Genomic DNA, 22,051 nt, shown 5'->3' on the forward strand with positions numbered 1-22,051 from the left:
ATCTGCTAGACTTTCTGCTCTTAGGTAGTCACAGTAAAAGCAGTTCAGAAGCAAGCAGCGTAGTGCCGTGTCTCTGCAGTCCTGAATAAAGCATGAGGTCTTTGTCACGCCGTCAGCCTGGGAAGCACCTGGGAAAGCGGGCTGGTGGCTGGAGCTGAGTAACGGCAGTGGGGAGGAAAGGAAGGAAAGCCACGAGGATGGTGCAAGTGGTGCCATGGGAGAACTTCGGCAATTTCAGTAACTGTGAAAAGCTGAGCTGGGAGTCTGAAAGAGGGAGTCAGTACATAAAGGAACAAGTGAAAGCAGAATGAAAGTGTAGGGAATAGAAATATTTCAACTTGTCATTGAATACTTGGCTCCTAAGGTGGCATTTTGCATATATGCATGATTCAGGGGCACAGAGATTAAGACAATGTTGGTTGCTTAAGTTTTAGATGCAAAGTGACTGGTAGGTCAGTTCTTTGGCCTACCAAGAACCTTACCTTCACTTACTCTAAATACTCAAAAAGAAGCATTGCTTCCTACAGGGACAGGAGGATTCTTACGCTAAGCCGGGATACTGAGTTACTTTTTGTAACATTAATGAGATCTCATCCTTCTGGACTAGAAATGTTAATCTTGAACAAAGAATGGAAACATATTTAAGTGTAGTTATTACAGTAAATTATTTTTCTGTGCAGTTAAGACTTTTGAAAAGTCAGGACATCTGCTGCCTCAGTTCTGACCACGTGTGCATCACAATAAAATGTATTTGACAGCATTTGCGATCACGTAGCAATATGACCTTACTCGGCTTTTCTATACGTGCTAACTTCCCTGGTAATGCTCATAACTCCAGAGCAGTATACTGGGACAACTGTGTAAGCAGCTTATATAGCTTGCTATATAAAGCAGAAAAAAAAAATAAGGTAGTTGGAAATTATGATGGAAGAAATTATTCTGTTACACGTGAGAGACATAGAAGTTTTTTCCATTGAGATTGCTACTCTTGTGCAGTATACAAATACAGTACAGCATATGCACTGTAGACCTTTTGTCAGATGCATAGTCATGTCTTACCACATAACTGAAGTTTCAACAAATGAGCTTTTCCCCCAGCAATTTCTTCTGTAGCCAAGCCGTTTCTTAGCCTTTTCTCTTTTTCATGCCATGCTGTGGCATGAAAATTCACCTTTGCATAAGGACTGGAAAACTTCAGTCTAGTTGGAAAGCTTTTGTAGCTGTATACAGTATTGGAATGGAAATACTTCAGTAACCTTTCTGAAAGTCATTGCTTCTACTGGTCTATAATTAGCCACGCTGGAGAGAGCAAAATGCTCTTTCAAATGTAGTAGAAACCAAGTAGATTGAATAACAAGCACCTAAGTTATTTAGCAGCTTTCTCCCAGATATGCTGGTCACTGTAGTAGTTTGTAGCTCTGAGTGGGTAAGTACCTGTCAGCTTCAGTAGTAAATGTTGAACTTCTTAGTTAAAACTTTGTTTCTTTGAGATGTCACTTATATAATTGCGCTTGTTTTCTATCCAGATAGTATCTGCAGTGCAGTATTGCCATCAAAAGCATATCGTTCATAGAGATCTCAAGGTGAGTAGGGAAAAGTGTGTGATGTGTGTGTGTGTCTGTCAATCAGTTTATGTACTTGTGGGTGGGATCTTTATTGTACCTATAAAATGTAGCATATATTAAACTTTTTTTTTTTGCTTGCATTATAGCAAGATTTGATGAATGTTTAAGGTATAGAACAATTTAAAATAAAAGGAAAAGGATTTGTAAGGCTTCTCAATATTGAAATGTAATGATTTCTGAAAGATAATCTTTTACCCTCTGATCAGATTTAAATCTGATGCAGGTCAGTATTAGCTGAGAGGATTATTATTATTATTAATTTTTTTAAGTGCTTTGATACAGGTGTGACAAGTTTTGGTCTTGAAAAGAATGAAATATCGGTTGTGATGAAAAAACTGTGCCAAGTTGCAAAGAAGCCATATTACAAAGTGGTATATCCCTTCTTTAAACTGTGCCTTTTGTATTAATAATGTTGCTACATATCCTGCTCAAAAAAAAAATAGTGAAAAATGTTTAAAGGTTGTGTGTGTCACCAAACTTCTGAAGGAATGTCATGTAAAGTATGGATAGTGAGTGTTCTTGTTTTTAGCGTAATAGATGAAAAATGTAAGTTACAGCACCTCAGGATGAATTTCTGTGGAGAAAATGGATGGTATTAACACAGTTTTCAGTTATCATAACAGCTACAATAGACTAAAGCCATTGTACAGACATTTTTTTAAAACAGAATATATGAATGACAGACATATCAAAATACCTTGCAAGGAAGAGAATTTTAACAGATGTTTCAGCTTTTTGCATCCTAAGAATGAGTAAAAACGGGCAGTAACTTTTTAAATCAAGTGTTTTAAATTAATTTTATGAACCATTCTTTCTCTTCCAGGCTGAAAATCTATTACTAGATGCAGATATGAACATTAAAATAGCTGACTTTGGTTTTAGCAATGAGTTTACAGTTGGAAATAAACTGGACACCTTTTGTGGCAGCCCACCATATGCTGCTCCAGAACTTTTTCAAGGGAAGAAATATGATGGACCTGAAGTAGATGTTTGGAGTTTAGGTGTTATTCTTTATACCCTTGTGAGTGGATCTCTTCCTTTTGATGGACAGAACTTAAAGGTGAGTCTGTGTAGAAAATGTTGGCCTTCAGAGGGCATGTTTACCTAATGTTTTAGTTATGTGCTGCTTACAACTTACTGTACTTCTTACTCTTTTACCAAGGAACTTAGAGAAAGAGTGCTAAGGGGAAAATACAGGATTCCTTTCTACATGTCCACAGACTGTGAAAACCTCCTCAAACGTTTCCTGGTGCTAAACCCAACGAAAAGAGGCACTCTAGAGGTAATGGCACAAATAAACTGCCTCAGTAAGCTAGGCATTATATTTTTCAAACTTTATTTTTGAGCCGATCAATAGGTTATTGTCATGCTGTTCATGAATAGTTTATTTGGAGTGGGTTCCAAGGGGATTGAGTAAAGGGCATGACTTTTGTGTTTTAAGGTTTCATTTGCAGGGATTGCAAGACATCTAACCCCACAGTTACTTCCAGAATGAATGAGACATTACACAGTGTGCATCATGCAGTTTTTCATGATAGCTAGTTTTTGGATTCCTGCATTAATGGGTGATCTACCAGGACTTAACATAAGTGATCTGGAAGTATTCAGTACTAGGCTATGCTGTAGTTGCTTTCTGTCTGCATTTTGTACTGTCATGGAGAAGAAAGGTGAAAATAATACTGGCTTCCGTATGCTTGCATAGTTTGGTATGAACCTACTAGCTAGACTTGTCAGAGAGGTAGCACAGCTTCTGGTCTGTGTTGTTGGGCTTTTCACTTTTCAGCTTTGTGCAGCTGATTGGAAAGTAGCTTGCCTTGATGTGCATGGTTCTTTCTCCTCACTGGAGCAAAGCAAAACTAGAGTAGGGACCCATTCTGAAAAAGAAAAATGAGAAAAAGCATTACTGTTGATAGATGGGGGAGTTGTTTTTTCCACAGCTCATTTTCTTTGCTAATAAGTATATTATAATAACAAATTTTTTTCTTTATAGCAAATTATGAAGGACAGGTGGATCAATGCAGGGCATGAGGAGGATGAACTCAAACCTTTTGTTGAACCAGAACTAGACATCTCGGACCAGAAAAGAATAGGTAACTGAGGATTTTTCAGAATATGACATATTTTTTTTTATTTTTTTCCACCACTCTGTATTTGTTTCCCATTTGGGAGAAGTAACTAATCTTTTAATATTGATGTTTCATCAAGATTTTGTTCTCACACTTAACTGTTTTGTTCTTTACATGTTCCATGCTTTCTCTTGAACTTAAACATGTAAGCATCGAAGTGATTGTTCCTTACAGAGTATGTATTTGTTTATAGATATTATGGTAGGAATGGGATATTCTCAAGAAGAAATTCAAGAATCCCTTAGTAAAATGAAGTATGATGAAATCACAGCTACGTACTTACTGCTAGGAAGGAAATCATCAGAGGTAAGTATCACTCTTCCAAATGCAAAGAACAAAGGAATCGGTGTCCATAGCAAAATCAGAAGCAAAATTTAAGTCAGTAACTATAGGCATAAAATTCCTGCAATGTACACAAGTCCAGTACAGTGGAAATCACTTTATTCTGATCATCAGTGTCAACTGAACTGTCCAAATGATGTTGTGTGTGTTCTCAGCATGATCTGATTCAGTAAACACTTGTCTTTAGGCTCCCAAGAACTGTTCTGCTTGGTAAGCAGGTATTCCTCTTAAGGATTGTATGACAGTTACTATATTCTCTAGTCTATGAGCTCAAGCGTGAATGTGCTAGTTATAAATATTTTAAGAGAACTGAAGAATAGGACTGATCACCCTAAAAACATTCTTGCATTGTAGATTACTTTTCCACGTGATGCTGAGAGGGCTAGGCATCAGTAAATTGCTCTTGGTTCCTCTGCTGGAGGAGCTGGTGTGGTAGCTTGCTACTGAGTGTATCCTCTCTTCCTGTTAAAATCTCACAGAACTGAGGAGAGAGGATGGGAAGTATAAAGATTGGTTTTCTGTATCTGACCGTCCTTTCAGGAGCTTCAAATTCTGCTGAGCTTCACATAAAGCTTCAAATAAGACTGTTACAAAGAATTTAAGAGAAGTTGGATTTGGGTTAGTGAGGCACTGATGCCTGGGCTCCTAACCAACTTCACGCTATCACAAAATTTCTTACATAGTAGAGGCATGTTGGTGGGTGTTTAATCTGTCTGAATTCCTTGTTTTAATATTTGTATTGTAGTTGGATGCAAGTGATTCAAGCTCCAGCAGCAATCTTTCACTTGCCAAAGTTAGGCCAAGTAGTGATCTAAATAATAGCACTGGACAATCTCCTCATCACAAAGTTCAGAGAAGCATATCTTCTAGCCAGAAGCAGCGTCGGTACAGCGATCACGGTGAGCAATTCTCATTTTTGGTGTTGTGGCATATGGTGACTGCTGGTCATGGTTGGTTTCTGAAACTGTCTCCGTCCCCCAAAGGTAAGGAGAAGGATGACAGTGTAGTTTACAGCACAGTGATTAAATAATTTATTGAATAACTAATAATTTTAAAAATCAGTTTTGTTAGAAAGCCTTCCAAAATAGCTCCTAGAGGAATGCTGAATATGTCAACTTAATTTTCTGTTTTGCCTTGTGTCTTCCCTTGCATTCCTGACCATTCTAGGAGCCTTGTTACACAAATTGAAGAGAATCTTGCAACAGCCTTTTTAATGAAAAGCACAGCACTCCTCCCCCATACGCTTGTATGTCTGTTCAGCTTTTGTTTTTTGTTGACACTAGTAGGTCAGCTTGCGTATAAAACTTGTAGAAATGCCAGTTTGCCAGTATTTCTTGTATCCTGTTTCCTGAGGATAGCATCATTTGATTGTCCTGCAAAAATTAAATTTCTAAAGATCCATGACTCAAACAAACTTAGAACGCTTCTGCTTTGTGAGTGTGCAAGACTGTGCTTAGGGTTTTCTAAATATCTTAAACATCTTCCTGCCTAGACACTACCTCATAAAAAGAGTCTCTGTTTGGTCTACTTGTAAATAACCCTAGTGCATTCAGAGGTTGCTTTTCTTGGGGAGTCTCTTGGGATGACAGTTACTGTGTTTTGTGATAGTCTTTTATTTTTACATATATGTAATGTATGTGTGTGTACACATACATACATGTTCTTGATTAGCTGTTATTGAAAATACTAACTAGAAGGTTAATGCATCTTGATGTATCCTCTTCTGAGGAAATGAAATTGGGAAAACAGAAGAAAACAAAATCCTGACATCTGCACAGGCTTTTTTTTCTAGTATCTAGGAACCTATTTATGCAAGTGGGAGTTTGGGGCTGTTGAATGGCTGCATCACTCTCAGGTGTGCCAGAACAGTTTTCTGCTCCTCCCAGTTGCTCCTGGCATGCCTGGGGAGGTTTGTGGCAAACTGAAGCCATTTCTGGGCTGTTCTAAAAACGCAGCATGCAGGCCATTAGTACTGCTGGTAGTGCATGGTTGCATCTCCAGGTACATGTCTCAAAAATCCATTTTTATCAGATGTTAGCTTGTGTGTGCCAGGTTTGTGCTAGCGAAGGGTCATCAGATTTGAATGAGTCAATTACTTGTTAAGTGTCTTTAAGGTGACTCTTCAGTGTTTTTTTTTTCCAAGCTAAAACAGTGTCAATACTCAAACACCAAAAGACTCCATAAAATTCTTAATTCTTCCATTGAAATCAAATAATATCTTCACCTAATAAATTCAAATAGTTGTTTGTTATGGCCCTCCCTGCCTTTAGCAAACTGAACAGAACTGTTACATATCTTTGAATTGTAATACAAGGGAAGGCCTTGCTAGAGGTGACTTGAATTTTAAATTTGTCGGATTTTATCTAAAATTAAAAAAAAAATGTGGGAAGGAAGGGGGAAAAACTTGCTTTAGGTTCCCCTTCAAAGAGCAAAGGCAAACATGAAGATACAAATGTTTGATTTTTTTTTTCTTTTCACAATATTTTACTGTCTTCTAAAATGTGTATATTTAATAATTTAAAGAACAACCTTTTTCAATGTTGATTCCCAGCGTTTATTATTTTGATCCTTATGTGTGTGAATAAATTTCCATTGTAGGGAAAAATATCAACTGGACTTTTGAGAAGAAAAATCCATTTTCTGTTTCTTTTGTTTGATTTTTAAGCTGGACCATCCATCCCCCCAGTAGTGGCATATCCCAAAAGAAGCCAGACTAGCACTACAGACAGTGACCTCAAAGAGGAAGGAATTCAATCAAGAAAATCTAGCAGTAGTGCTGTTGCTGGAAGAGGAATTGCACCAGCTAGCCCAATGCTTGGAAATGCCAGCAATCCAAATAAGGCTGATATTCCTGAACGTAAGAAAAGTTCAGCTGTTCCTAGTGTAAGTAGAAGCACTTATTTATCAAAACCATTAAACACTTATTTTGAAGGGGGGAAAGTGCTAAACCTGCAATTTATCAGTGGTGTTGGCTTTACTTTTCATCTAATGTAAATGTAGGTATCTCATACTCTTCATAGTCTTGCCTTTTTCTTCCCTCATCAGTCAGCTACACAAGTTATCTGTTAATATTCCTGAAGTAGTTAGTAGGTGTATCGGTAATTAGCACTAGCAGCTGTTAGTGAGCAGTAGTAGTTTGCTTATTAAAATAAAAACAAAACCACAAACATTTAAATAAAAAAAAAGGAGGAAAAGAAATTTAACCAGGCTGTCTCCTGAAACTTAGTATGTGTTATATTATTTTTGATATCCCCAATTACTCTTTTGTGGCCTTTTGTACAGAAGAATGAAGTCCCTGTTTGTATTATCCTATTTCATAGTTTCATATGTTTAAGGAGCCAGTTCATCTTTGTTCTCAAACAGGCTGTTCCAAGTCATAGTTACGTATATAGGGATTTTCAAATAGATGTCGCTCTCAAAACGTCAAAGGGTGTCTGTCAACCTTTGCTTAAAAGCAAAGTGTCTGACTTTATCCTTACGGGCTTTCCTCTATCACCAAACAACAACAACAAAAACCACACTAAGATGCAAAACTAATGAATTTACAGGGTCAAGTATTAGGTGGAAGGGAAAAATCTGGAAAATCCTTGTTCAGTTTGGCTTTAACTTGTATACTTTGTGGTGCCTCTCCACGTGGCAAAGTTGGAAATGTGTTTTCATATAATAACTCTTGAGTTCTGTAACTTTTAGTTTCTAAAACTTTGAGATTTTGCGTTGGAAGATTTCCTTCTTTTCAGAAGTAACTTCCCAGTCCTTGATTCAATTCACTATGGAGTGATTTTCTAAGCTGTTATCCCACAAAGGTGTCTTATTTGGTCATATACTCAGCATCATTAGTTACAACAAAGGAGAACAGAACTTTGTGAGCTCAGAGATTTTTTGACAGTATGAAGTGATAGAAATGAAGTAAGATTTTCTTGTTTTACTTCATTTTGGCTGCATATTGTCAATTGGATCAGTGGCTGAAAGTGACTTGGCTGGAGGATTTCAGTCTAAGAGATTCCTTAGGAAGACATGTCTTCTACTGCATCAGCTCTTTATAAATGTGAACGAGAGCTCATGATTTGGGTGGATCCTCTTCTGATTTTTCTGGTCCCCTGCCCTTCTTGGTTTTTGATCAGTCCAGAAACTGTTCAGATTCTGTTTCTTCTTACATGGCAGTTTTTGGCTATCAAGTCCCAAAATGGTAGAATTTTCAAACTGGACCTCGCACAGTATTATCTGATGCCTTAGTCAAGAGCTTTGCCTCACAGTTGCGGTATGTTTTACATTTAGCCTCTATTTAGCATATTTTGATCTGCTCTGTTACAGCACTCCCAAATCTTGGGGATTTATTCGAGTTGTTTTATTTCCAATTTCATACTACTGTAATGGAAGCAAAATTTGAGCTCACAACAATAGGATACTTATCTCTTCTGATTCTGTGTGCAACTCTGATCTTTTACGAGCAGTACTACAAACTGAACAAAACTGAACATGTAGCCAAACTTTTGATGTCACTTGGTGGTTAAAATTGTCTCTATTTATAGCTCTTCATGTCACTATGCAAGCACCTTTTTACTTTTTTTTTCCTTCTTTCCCCCTCCTCTGTTAGGGATTAGTCTTTTCCTTACTGGCTTTTGGGGATGGAGGGGAGCACTGATTTTTTTTACACAATTTCTAAAACTGATTAGAGAGTTCTGTTTCTTATAATATTAGTATGAATCTAGAAGGAAGAAGGATGTTAGAGCTACCATATTGTCCTGATGTACAAAAAAAAGTATTCTGAGGTGGAGAGAGGTGGTGTTCTTACTAAGCATTTATGTCCTAAAATCAGTAATATGATCAGAAAATCACCGAAGAGACAGCAAAATACCATGTTTAAAAGTAATTACTACTTTGACAGATACTGCAAAAGTAGTAGAACTGGTCTGCATTAGAGCTTCGTGTTCTCTTTTGAATTGTTAGGACCTTTAGCCAGTTGCGTGCTACTCATTTAACAACAAAGCTTACAAGCATGCACTTAAGGATAAGAATTATGCTTGTAGAGCTGATAACTAAGTCTGGTATTGGAGTTTGAGACTCCAAGCTGTACTTCTGAAGTTGAAAGAGCATGTGAACTCTTGCAAACTAAATAGTTCTGCAAGCTGAACAAATGTGTGTGAAAGAGCTTCAGGTTTACTCGGGAAATAACAAGTTAATAATGAAGTCCTGCTGCAGGGGATGCATAGTTAGCAGCAACTAATAATTCCTTGTTTATTACTCTCAGCTTCAGGTTTTTCCTCAGTGCTTGTAATAAGGCTGTCCCAGAACTCTTAGCGTAGAAAAATGGAGAGAAAGAATGGATGGCATGTTTGGAAAATGATTTAGGCCAAAAACCATAGTAGTGCTCTTAAGTACATAGATTGATTCGTTGTTTTAAGTCAGAAGCTGATTCTTTGAAAATTTTTCATCAGTCCTCATCTTGCTGTCTCCTAATGTGAAAATCGCCTGTCTAAACAGTAAGCATAAAACTTGCTCTAGGAAGAGAGGAGGACTTTGTACCACAAATTCATCCTTTATGCTGTGCTGGGACTTTGTAGATGTGCTCAGAAGTCTTAAAATGCACCTTTGCACTGTCATCACCTCCTGAAAAGAAGGCACCCAATGCCACGAGGATGAACTTAGCTCAATTCTGTCTTGTCATTCCATCAGTGTGTGTGATGCTGTTGACACCAGTTTCAGGCGTCCTGTTCTGTGCACCTGTGCAAGTTAGTCATGTCCAGAGATCAGTAATCTACAGACTGGCTGAACAACAAAAAAAAGTCACAGCTGAAGAGCTGCCTAAATCAAATCATGAAAGGTTGTACACTAAAAAGTGTAAAGGCTCCTATACCTAAAGACTGTATTCTTGCTAAAACTGAAATTTGAAAGCTTGAAATGCCTAGACCTCCTGTCACAACCTCTGAAATCTGAGCCAGACAACAAAAAGTATCCCGATACTTCTGTCTTAGAACACAGGCAAAGACTAGAAAAAGAGCTGGGTAAGTGCTCAGTTCTGCTAATCTAAAATATTCTTTATGCTCTTAGTACTTTTTAATGCCAGGAGATTGCGCAGTTCACTTTTTCATTTCTGTTTGTATGTTCATGTAAAGACATTTAACAAGTTGTCTGTCTTTTAAATAGACGAGATGACTTCATTCCTAAATCCGCAACTCAGGAATTGCGCTACTTGAGACTCACTGACTGTATAGTCAATATTTTGCCTTAAGGCAGCAAAAGCTGTGTGTATAGAAGGCACAGGAGGAGCATTTGCTTGTTGTCAAGAATATTCCACTTAACAGTTTTATTTCAGGTTTGGAAACAAAAAAGGTTTGGCTACTCTCCTGTGCTTGAACTACCTTTTCCCTTTTTTTATCCTTCCTCCCACGATGCTGTAATGTAACCAGTTTGTGACATGTTTTCTTAATGCTATTTTTAAAGTCCATTGAATTTTCCTTGCCTATCATAGCAGTAATTCTTCAAAGAACTCCAAAAGGTTAGTTGAGCATGAAGTCCCCTGCCTGACTCTTAGTGGCCATCCTTACTCAACATGTGCTTATCCAGGTGCTGACCAGTCATTCCCTTAAGCTAGCCTCCAAGATGTTCCCCAGCAGTGACGTTTAAAGTTAATATCCTATTTTGCTTCCTGCTTTGCCCCGTGATCCTTTTCTTTAAAGAAAATTTCTAAAGGTTTTTTCTACTTTCCAACCATATGCAGTTTGTTGTGTTATGTTCTTGGGGTGGGGAAAAAATATACGGCTTGGCAGCTTTTACTTCCTCTACAACCTGGGGGTGCATGTTTATCTGGACCACCATACTTTCCCTACAGTAATTGCATCTAACATTTTATAATTCTGTTATCTGTGAATTACCTAGCTTCTCAGTCGTTCCTGGAAAATTGACCGCCAACTTGGGCATATCTCCACCCTCTTTCTCTGTAAAGACAGAGGCAAAGTAATTCTATTTCTTTTTTCCCCTATAAAATAAGGTCTGTAGCTTAAATTCCCCTGGTTCTCTTGTCCTCAATGTCTTATGCTCGTATTTACATGTATATTTTTACAATGTCTTATTAAAATTCTCTGCAATTTGTCTCTTTAATTTGATTTACTCTTCCCTGTTTTTCAAAACTTGTCGAGTGTTCTATAGTATTTTAATATTTAAAAGTCTGTGTTTACTTTCCCACTGAATTTTACCATATCTGTTTCTTAAGCCTTCACTTTTGCTATCTTGTTTAAGGATATGATCATAACTTAAAGGGAAATTCCACAATCTACAAGTGGTAAAGTATTTCAAAAATAGGCTATAAAGAAATAGACTCTCTCAGGTGAATGATGTACATGCTGAGAATTTGTAATTCAGAACATTGGTAATTAAAAACTTTAAGCTATACTGATTTTGAGCCATCAACATGAAATACAAGAACAACTTGATTTTTTTTTTATTGCATTATTCTTTAAAAATACTGGAAGGTGTTCATATATTAACTAGTTATTGAATTATTGCGAGTTTTATAACTGTGTAGAAGTAGCATGAAGTAAAACAGCCTTAAATTATATGTAGTCTTAACACTAGAAAAGCCTTTTTGCAGGGAGTAACAAGCCTATGTTTTTTAATTGTAGAATAATACTGCCCCTGGAGCAATGACACGGCGCAACACATATGTTTGTAGTGAAAGAACCACTGCTGATAGGCATTCAGTGATACAAAATGGCAAGGAGAACAGGTATATGAAATGTCTTCATATGATGTACGTCCCTTGTCTTCACTTTTCCAAAATATTGTAATGCCTAATTTAAAAATCAATAATATTCTAGAGTAATTCCTAAAGGTGAGTACAGATCTTTGGTTATGGATCACCTGTAAGTATGTTTGTGGGTTTTTTTTCTATGCTTAATTCGTGCAGTCTTTATACACAGAATGAAGATCCTAATGCTTGGTTAAATACATCTCGTATTTGTACAGCCATCATCTTAAGTGAGTGATTAACTCCTGTGGTCAAACAACATAAACTTGCAGAAGAGGCTTATTTAGTGTCAAGCTACAAAGTATATCTCTGCTGGGCCATTCTGTTTTTACGTTTCATTCTAAACTGTGCTTGCAGTTGTGATTATTTGGAATTTATTTTTTTCCCTGCAAAGCGTCAAGGAAAAAGTTAATTTTTTAAAGCAAAGATGAAATAGTGATAGGCCATTATCTTGAACTGATAATGTTCAGTAGTGATATTCTTGGAGTCTAATTGCTTCCCAGTATTTACAGAACTCATCTTGAGAAGGAAAGCATTGATGTCTCCATATTCTGAGTGGAAACAGAGAGGAACAATATGTTTACTGTTACTTTATTGAAAGCCTGACTAGAGCCTGCAGTGAAACTGGAGTCATCTAACTCAAGTGTTAGCACCACAGGCACCACTAGTGCCATCCTTTCCTGTGTACCAAGGACTGAGGGGAGCTGCAGAATGTAGATATTACAGTGAACATAGACATTATCTGTAGAGTAACGCTTGTGGAGAATACCACCAAGTTTCCTGGGTGGCAGAAGTGTTTTAAGTTACAGCCAACTGTTCTTCACAGAATTTTTGCTAGTGTCAAAAGCTGGTAACAATTGAGTAGTTGACTGTTGCCAGGAGAGCACTAAGATAGCTAGTACTTAACAAAAATGCTTAAGCTTGGAGGAGTGTATACCTTCTCCACTATTCTCCAGAGTTTTCCCTGCCCCTTCCTAATTTTAGGATATATAATAAAATGTGGGAAGAAAATACTTTTTTTCTTCTAGCGTGTATTGAATTTGGTGAAAGATTTGCAATTTTTTGCACATATTTTTTTTTCCCTTTCTTTCGAAAGCATATTAGGAAGAGTGATGAAGTTGTGATGTTGAATGGAAAGTTTGTCCCTTGTTTGACCTCTGGAGCCTAGGGTAAAGAACATGATTTTGACCCTCTCTCTTCCTCCTAGCTTTGAAGAGTGCCAAAAGTCTTAGCTGGCCAGCTGGGCCCACAGTCAACTGTCTTGTGAAGTACAGCACAGCTATTTGGTACTGTCTTTTAGTGTGTCTGTCTCAGACTTCATTGGTTAGTCCTTGTTAATGTTACCAAGTTTGTTTAGATTGAAGTTCACCATCCTTTATTTTATTTGAAATGTTAATAGCTTTTTTCTTTCCCAACACATTTTGAAAATGAATCTTTGTTCAGAATAGTTTTGATCAGATTTGATTACTTGATTTCTTGGTTTGTTAATAACATTTTTGTTCATCAACTAATATCTTTGCAATATCTTGACAATTTCTTTATTATATTTCTTCCAAGTTATTATTTACTAGGAATGCTTGAGAATCAGGTATGCTCTTAATTTAGGAATAACGTCATACTGCTAAGGAGTTGTCTTTTGGAGTTGTTTTTTTCCCCAGCCTTGACTTTCTCAGCAAACTACTGCCTTTCTAGTTTGTCATATAATGGTTTGAAGCTCAGAGTTTTTACATTGTGTACTTGGCAACTGTGTTCTATTTTAGTTCCATAATTGGTTATCCTTATGTAACTTACCTTTTATTGTCAATACAATAAATGGTATCAAGACATCATTTGCTCATCCTGCAAACTCTACCTCTGTTTGGATCACTTAAAATGTTTGAGCATTTATATTTTGGCTATCAGGAAAAAAATTTACAGCTTTTATCTCATGTTTTTGCTTACTACTTTCTTGACTCTTTATAGAGGGTTAAAGAAGATAAGGAGACTATTGCTAATTGTTTTAGAGTTGGAGACTTCTCATTGTCTGAAATGCTTCAATGTTAAACTGCACGTTCATTTCGGCACAGTTTCAGAGTTCTTGTAGAGGTTTGCAGAATTAAATCTGAATGTATTTTGTTGCTGTAACTGGGCGAAGGCTTGACTGATCGCATGAAATGCAGACCTTTAATGCAGGTTAAGCAAACATGGCTATTGATGGGACTGGCTCTTCAGAATGAATTCTGCCTTTCTTCAGGTGTGTTTTTGTGATATCAATATTTTTCTCTCAACTTGGTAAAGAGTAACTTCAGAAACTTGTAATGTTTTTTTCTCTGTGAAGCAAGATCAGAAGTAGATTCTAGGCTTAGTAAAAATCCAGGGTCTTGTTAAAATTTCTTTCTGTGCTTTTGAAATGTCTGTTGGTAGCAAATGTTAAAGGCAGGAGTAATTACTTTGAATGGCTTGTTGCAGATTGGATTTTTGATTTTCTGTAGCTAGATGCTGACAGTGACCCAATTAAAACTTGGGAGACGCTTTAAAAGGCAGGATGCACAGACTTAGTCTCCAGTTTTTCTGTAGAAAAGGTAATAAAATGTTGTTCCATTTTTATTTTACACACTGAATTCTGAGAAGGGACTGGTTTTGGAGGTATGGAAACTTTCAAGAATCGGTAGTCAGTTAGTGGAGCTGATGTTCAAGAAAGCAATCTTGAAGACCCCATGCCAGACTGATAGAAAAGGGTTTTTAATTTCACATCCCTACTTCAACACATTGTGTGGCCAACACAGGTATTCTGCTGGAGATGACTCTTGGCTCTCCTCCAAAGCCTAAGCATTAATTAATGCACTTGGGGACTCGTTAAATGCTCTTCATAATGATAGGCAATTGCTTTAAATCATTTGTAACACAAATGATTTACAACAGCCTCAGATTTCAATAAGCCTTGGTGCTAATTGATGAATTTTAGCTTCCTGTTTCTACGTTCCCTGGCTGGTAATCCAAGGAAGTTGATCTCCAGCAAAGCTTCAGAGAAAGAACTTCCATAATTTAGTATGTGCTCTGGTACCTTATTGATACCTTTAGTTACCACATCTCTGGAGGTAGATGACTAAAGGTATCTAAGGCGAAGTAAAACCTGTGTCTAATGTGTTATAAATCTAGATTCTTTCTCTTTTGTCCTTTGCAACAGACTGGTAGGAAAGGAGCTATAATTGTGAAATGCTTGAGTGGCTAGTGACCAGATATCTGAGGATTACTTTACTTTGGGGTGTTGTTTTTGGGATGAATGTTCATTTCCTTGGAATTTCTTAATACCTTGCTACAATGTAAAAGCTGGACTATTTTGCAAACCTGGTTTTAGCAGTGATTGTAGCTGGCATCTTGCTGGATTCAGCAGCGTAAAGAGATGCAGGCATGACTCACATGAAGTTGTGTTTTAACTTCTTCAGGATCTACAAAAGGAGCAGATTTTGTTAACTATTTTAGCAAGGAGTTCTGATGTCTGAATTCTGAGGTATTTTCTACTAGTAATTTGAGAGCTAGGTCCAAGAAATGGGTCAGCTGATAATCATAGCTGAACTAGCATTCTCCTCTCCAAAGCCTGATGGATCAGAATGCAACAACAGGACTTGAATTTGAGTATGTGTAGCCATGAAGGAACTTGTAAGTGAACATGCAGTGTTATGAAATGCACTGATAATTATTGATTTCTTAACCTCAAACAACATTTTGGAGTTATAACTGACTTACTCTTAATGCAAACTTAAGATGTATTATATATCATGTGGCCTCTCAGGTTTCTCCCATCCCCTTTATTACTAGATAATATGAAGGCTGCAAAGAGTGTTTTGGTGCAAAGTAAGAAAAACATTTAATGTTTCTATTTTACCATATTATAAGGCTGACAGATTGCTGGCCAGCACTGTAGACCTTCCTTCAAATCCTGAACTTTAACTTGAAGAATTCAGGGTTCATAGCCAACCAATGAGATGCTCTTCAGCAGTCATACCTTCTCCTTCAGAGAACAACAAGAGCTACTCGTTTCTTCCTATACGTGCAGGTTGATTAATAGTAGCTTTTTTGTTTGGACATCTCTGGACTTGTTAAATGTCATGATACTGTTCTTGGTTGTGCCCATGAAGTGTCTGAGTTGTTAGATGTAGGTCCAGATGCGAATGCTTGTCCGATTTGCATTGATTTCTCTAAACATGGATACTTTCTGGAAACAGATTATTTCACTGCAGTAATGGAGCTATCTTTGGTCAATTTTGGAAAGTGCATTCGTTGTTTTTTTTTAATGCATTTCTTTAATGTTGAGACCGATACAAATTACATTAGTACTTTATACTTGTGCATGAGCTCAGAGCAGTGGGTTATTCAGGTTCTGTACATTTCCCCAGCTAAGGAGGGTGGCACTGCTAACTAATGCTATTGATACGAGAATTATCACTTCACAGATGCCAAGTGCTATATGTAGTAAGGATGCTTTTTGAGAGGAGCTTAGGGTAGTTACTGCTGTTTACATATAAGATGGCCAATAGAGTTCATGTTCTTTCACAAACTGGTTAATAGAAGGAAAAGTTTGCTTTTTTTTCTATGCAGTAGTTTGTTGTTGGTCCATCACGCTCTTCTTTCTGCCTCTGCCTGAACCCAAACCCCCTCACAGCCTGACAGAAATGTTCGCTTACGCAGCTAGCCCTGCTTCAGTTTGTACTACATCCTTCTCCAGTGTTCGGCTGCGACATCAGAAGTCGATGTCCATGTCAGCCTCTGTGCACACGAAGATGATGTTGCCTCCAATAGACAATGGCGCAGATAACTTCAGGCCTATGTAAGAACCTGAAATCGTTGTGAAACTAACTTATACCCACTGCTTCTTAACTTTGTGCTGTGGAATTTTAGTCCTAGAGTGTTCTAGTATATATTGCCCACAAGATGTGTGTTTCCTCATTTCTAGTCTTGTTTACATTTGTCTTGTGGTGTGTCAGGCTGTTTGTGACATAATCCTGCAATAATGAACGTTAATTTTTTTTTAGCGGTAGGAGTATTGGACATTCCCTATTGTCAAAGTTTGTTGGGAGACTGTAATCTGTGTATTCTGAAGGACTTCACTACTTGGAACCGTTCGCATGTAGAGAATTTTCAGTAGGATATTTTCAAATTAGCAAGTTTTTCAAAGATGGATAGAATGTGGAGGGAGAGGTCCTAAAGTTATGCATTGCTTCTCTTTCCTGGAAGGAAACTTCACTCATCTATTCTTTTATCAGTCTGCTCAGTGAAACACTGTATGCCTAGTTTATCTGGTCTTTTCCAGGATACTTGTGTTGCATTTTTCTGCCTATGTAGGTTTCTGTTTCGACAGCCTTTTAATCCTAACTTACAAATTTTGATTCCATGCAGTGCTGTAATAGTGTTGATATTTCCAACCCTGGCCTATAAAAAAGTGTCTGCTTATGCTTTACTGTAGAACTTAGTGTTTTGTGTTTCCTGCAAAACTGTTATGCTTCCGTAAAGAAGTTCTAGCGTTGTCTTTTTGTTTTCTGCTCTAGCACTATTCCCGATCAAAGAACTCCCGTTGCTTCAACTCACAGCATAAGCAGTGCAACCACACCTGATCGTATTCGTTTCCCCAGAGGAACGGCTAGTCGGAGCACTTTCCACGGCCAGCTCAGAGAGCGTCGCACTGCTACCTACAACGGACCCCCGGCCTCCCCCAGTCTGTCCCACGAAGCGACGCCGCTCTCTCAGACTCGAACCAGGGGTTCCACTAATCTATTTAGCAAACTAACTTCGAAACTAACAAGAAGGTAAGTCATTTAGAGCAGTGATGCTATCCAGGAATGTTTTCTTTTTGTCAGATAGTAGAAATTACCAAGTAGTTCATTAGATTGTTTTGTCCACATTCCCTGGTCAACGGCTTAGCTATATATCTGCAACTTAAAATGCACCTGCCTATGTTTTTTTTCAGTTCTTTTTAGTTACAGAAAGCCATTTAGTTTTATACCAGTTGATTCGATTGCTAAAAACTGAGACAGCTTGGTCTGTGCTGATTATTCTGGGCTTATAATCATCACGTCTGGGGTACTAATGTTGCTGAGATGAAATACTGCAGCTCAGTTCAAAAGCTGCTCATTCTGTCCGTATGGTCTTTCAGTAGAAGGTATGAACTAGGATCCCAGTCTTGATATTTAATGTGATAGAAGCTCAGGCTGTTTCTCCCAGTCTCAGGTTATTGATGTTTCCTCACGGGTAGAAATAGCACAGGTGAAAGGATAGGGGCAAGAGACAACAATTTCTTCTGGCAGCAGCACTAGCGTAGGTCATCTTAAAGTAATGGCAGTACTACAGTTTCTATCTAGGCAGCAGTCTGGTCAGGCCTTGAAAGATTTAATCCTATTTTGACATTTAGTTCATGTGCAGATTCTGGTTTTGGTGTGAAGGTGTGTTGGGCTAGCCAAGGCTTGGCTTAAGCAGCTGCTTATTCCTGACAGTTTTTATTCTAATTGGATTCTTGGTTTCAAATCTGTATGATTTCATTAGTTCCCACAAACACTAAAATAGTCGGGGTGAGACTAAAAGGGGGGAAAAAACACCTATTTTCCTTACATATTTATAACCTGCGGGTTCATATATCACATACATATATCACTCAGATATCCACAATTTGTGTTTGCAGAAGTTTCTTTATCTTTGTTTTAAGATAATCTCCATACTTTTGTACCCTCCTCATTATGTGAAACTTTTTGAAATACATCATTCTGATTCTGGTATGCTTGCATTTATTTTAGGCTTATCATATTGGCATCAAGCCATTTCCCTCCTGTACATTCTGTGACTGTACATTGCCTCCCCCCCAGCATCCTCTTTCTAGTCTCCCGTTTCTACAAAATAATATTAAGCCAAACTCCCAATTTTTCACAACTGGCTGATTTCAATTTGGGGAATTAATTTATTTAAAAAAAAAAAAAGGCAAGGGGAAGTTCGAGTTCTGTGAAAAATTAAAACAGGACAGCCTAGCCCTTTGGTAAATGTTTTATGCTACTCAGCATTCTCAGCAAGTGCTTCTCTGGGAAATAATGCACTGTAGGAAGTTACTTTTTTTTCTCTTTAGAGATAAAAGATGAAATTCATTTTTTTTCCATAAAGCCTTATGCTTTTTGTCAAGTGAAGTCTTAATCAGATGCATCCTTTTCTCACGTCTTTCCCTCTATACTTTTGTTTGTAATACCCTTACTTAATTTTCCATCTGACATTCCAAATGTGGACACTCAAACTGTGAACATGCAAGCTTTTTACTTGTGCTGCTGGAACACAGTATTTATCATTCAGTGTGACGCACTTGTTTAGACAGCAGTCAAACTTCTATCATTACTTCTGATTTTCAACTTCTGCAGTGCAGTGTGGTTTGCTTTAAAAAGTTTTTCCCCCAGTACTTTTGCAATAGTTTAAATTCCATCTGGACTTGATTAAATAACCACGCAATTATAACACAATAGCACTGCTACAGATGGTTAAGTTTGCATTTGGAGGACCTCTTGCAGTTGGTGCTCTGTTATAGTAGGTACAATGTACTTGGGAAATGGACAGTCCCATCAAAGTATACACAGTTACATTTCTTCTCTTAAATTAAAAACAAACAAAACAAAAAAACGTTATTTGATTCGAGTTTCCTCTATGGGTGATTAAAATCATTTTGCTTATTAACTACGTATGTTCTGGTGTAGGCAACAGTTACAGCTTCTCTCACTAAATTAGCTAAGTATTTAAGCCAGTTTTTAGCACAACATGGATGACAGTGTTAGGAAGGAAGGAAGAAATCTAACTTTGAAGGTACTCAAGGTCTAATAGTAGTTGGAATTACTGATTTTTACTTTCTGTACGAATTAAGTGAGGAAAATCCAAGCAAGTTTTTCTGTGACCTTGCACATTTTCAGTTTTAAGGTATTTTGAAACCAGTACGTATGTTAACATATAATAACTACTGGTGATGTATTTCCTAGAAAAAAATAAGTTTGGAAGTATTCATGCTAAAAAAATAAAAGTTCAAAGTCTTCAGACCTTAAATCATGTGCCTAATTTTGGAATGTATTGAAGTGTAATTTCAGTGTGCATTTAAATAAGGTCTTTTTGCATGCTTCACTCTAAATGGATTTTTCAATTTATTTTGTACAAAAATTTTTGTTAATTATTATTTTGGCTTAATTTCTTTTAGAAACATGTCATTCAGGTTTATCAAAAGGTAGGATTTATTTATATTTAAAAAAAGCGGCTCCTGCAATTAACAACAGATTTGGCTTTCTAGCCTTGGTTTTCTGAAAACTAAACTTTCTGCTGAAAACTAAATACTTTCTTTCTTGAGAGGAAAGCATAGAATAAATCCATTAACTCATGATGATTTCTAAGAATCTGTGGCACCTGTATAACAAGATGCTAAGCATGCCTTGTGAATTCTTCTTTCTTTGATAGAGTTGGTAGTACCAAAGTAATTCTGTTCTTCGTACTAATACACTTAGCATGCTTATGTTTGAAAAATGAGGTGTTTGATAACAGTGATGAAAATATAAACAAAACATAACGTTACAAGCAAATAAAGGTAAGTAATGCTAAACTTACATTCTCTGTTTTATGGCATTAAAAAAAAGTCATTGTGAAGCATTGTCTGTAGTTGATACAGTAGAAAGCAAACTGAACGTGGCTGTGAATCTAACAAAAAACATGGCTGTGAATTGTTTTATATGGAAGATTGAAGATCAAATAACTATTTTAAAATGGGATGCATTTGCTGAAGTAAATTGCAGCTGAAGTACAAGTAGAGCACTTCAGTTACAAGCAAAGTATAATGTTTATACTAATGTATTAACAAAAGGAAAAAGCTGAGAAGTGTAATTCACATTTCAAGCCCAAAGGATTGAATTTAGCCTTACAGTTTGGGAATGCTATATCTTTTTAATCCATTATGGAGCATTAAAGTTGGTTATACAATTTTGATCTGCATGTAGATTTTCCAGCAGAATCTTCATTATGTACCAGCAATATTCAGTTATGTTGAATCATTCCTTGGAGCTCCTTAAAGGATGATGCTTCCAATTTCCAAATATTGATCAAAAATAGGTAATCAGTGCCAAAAAAGTAATCTGTTTATCTTTCAAACTGTAGGGCTTTGTACTACTAATTTGAAATTAGTCAGACCATTTCAAGGAAGCATTTAGAATTAGAAAGACCTGAGATACGTTAATAGCTGCTTAAATTTGGGTTTATTCTGTTCATAGTCTAAAGGTACTCCCCCTGGCTAAACAAGTAAATCTCAATCCACTTTAATAATTATCAGGGCACTTCCAAACATGACAATGTTTAGAACTGATGTTGGTTGGGTTGGCTGGCACTGTCACAGCTAGCTTGAGAAAAGGAACATGCATGAACTGACAGTTAAGGAAAGAAAAGATCCAACACAGTATAGAGATGAAACTGAGCAGAGGCAATAGTTCTAACCCATCATGCATAAAGAGCTACAAGGCACATACCACTTGGTAAAAGGGAGCTTTTGTCTCTGTAGTTGCATTCATTTTAAAACAAAGTATTGTGATCTGTGTAACCGCCACAACTGGATGCGTGTAAGTTTGCTATTCTGTTGCTCTGAAGAAAAATGAAAAACGCTAAAATGAAAAATGTTCAGATTTAAACTGGAACGCTACTCTTCAACTTTGAGATTTAAAAAAGAACAGTAACTTCTAATTATTTTTTAAAAAATCTTTAGTTGGCCAGAAATTTTAGACTATAGTGGAAATACGTTCAATGGAAGCTGCAGCAGCTGTCTTTTGAATAAGAGATTTGCAGAGTCTTATACCACCTACACAGAACCAGACTGTGCTTTTTAAATTCTGTTTTACATGTGCATTGTATCCCTCTGCACCTGATGCTGTTTGTAGGTACAAAATTAAATTGAAAATGTTATTTGTTAGCATTTTTTTCCTATTTCATATGCTATGAATCTCACCTAAACTCACTATCTTTGATACTGCAAGAACTACTGTAACCCACATGTGTACAGTACTGCAGCATCATTCCTGAGGAGCTGAATAAAAGTAGATATATAGTCATTCCTTCTTAAACAACTTAGTTCTACTAGTGTACCTGGTACGCAGAGCTACTATATACATATACATGTGTGTATATATCCATATATGTGTGTATATACATATGTGTATATATACTTGTATACGTGTGTGTATATATGTATG

General features: G+C 37.0%; 1 protein-coding gene across 3 annotated transcripts in view; it reads left to right on the forward strand.

The window, feature by feature from the left end:
* Positions 1–22,051, forward strand: part of MARK3 (microtubule affinity regulating kinase 3) — a 61,919-nt gene that overhangs the window by 34,006 nt on the left and 5,862 nt on the right. For 2 of the 3 annotated variants that reach the window (XM_035551245.2, XM_035551246.2), the window contains exons 7-16: positions 1,527–1,583; positions 2,449–2,685; positions 2,788–2,907; positions 3,616–3,715; positions 3,945–4,057; positions 4,839–4,992; positions 6,759–6,976; positions 11,713–11,816; positions 17,363–17,620; positions 20,026–20,052. In XM_035551245.2, coding sequence (XP_035407138.1) covers positions 1,527–1,583; positions 2,449–2,685; positions 2,788–2,907; positions 3,616–3,715; positions 3,945–4,057; positions 4,839–4,992; positions 6,759–6,976; positions 11,713–11,816; positions 17,363–17,620; positions 20,026–20,052 — 1,388 coding nt within the window. The remainder of the gene's footprint in view (positions 1–1,526; positions 1,584–2,448; positions 2,686–2,787; positions 2,908–3,615; positions 3,716–3,944; positions 4,058–4,838; positions 4,993–6,758; positions 6,977–11,712; positions 11,817–17,362; positions 17,621–20,025; positions 20,053–22,051) is intronic. The other variant, XM_035551247.2, reaches the window with a different exon arrangement.

Source organism: Cygnus atratus, chromosome 5, assembly GCF_013377495.2.
Source record: "Cygnus atratus isolate AKBS03 ecotype Queensland, Australia chromosome 5, CAtr_DNAZoo_HiC_assembly, whole genome shotgun sequence".
In the NCBI taxonomy this organism is placed as follows: Eukaryota; Metazoa; Chordata; class Aves; order Anseriformes; family Anatidae; genus Cygnus; species Cygnus atratus.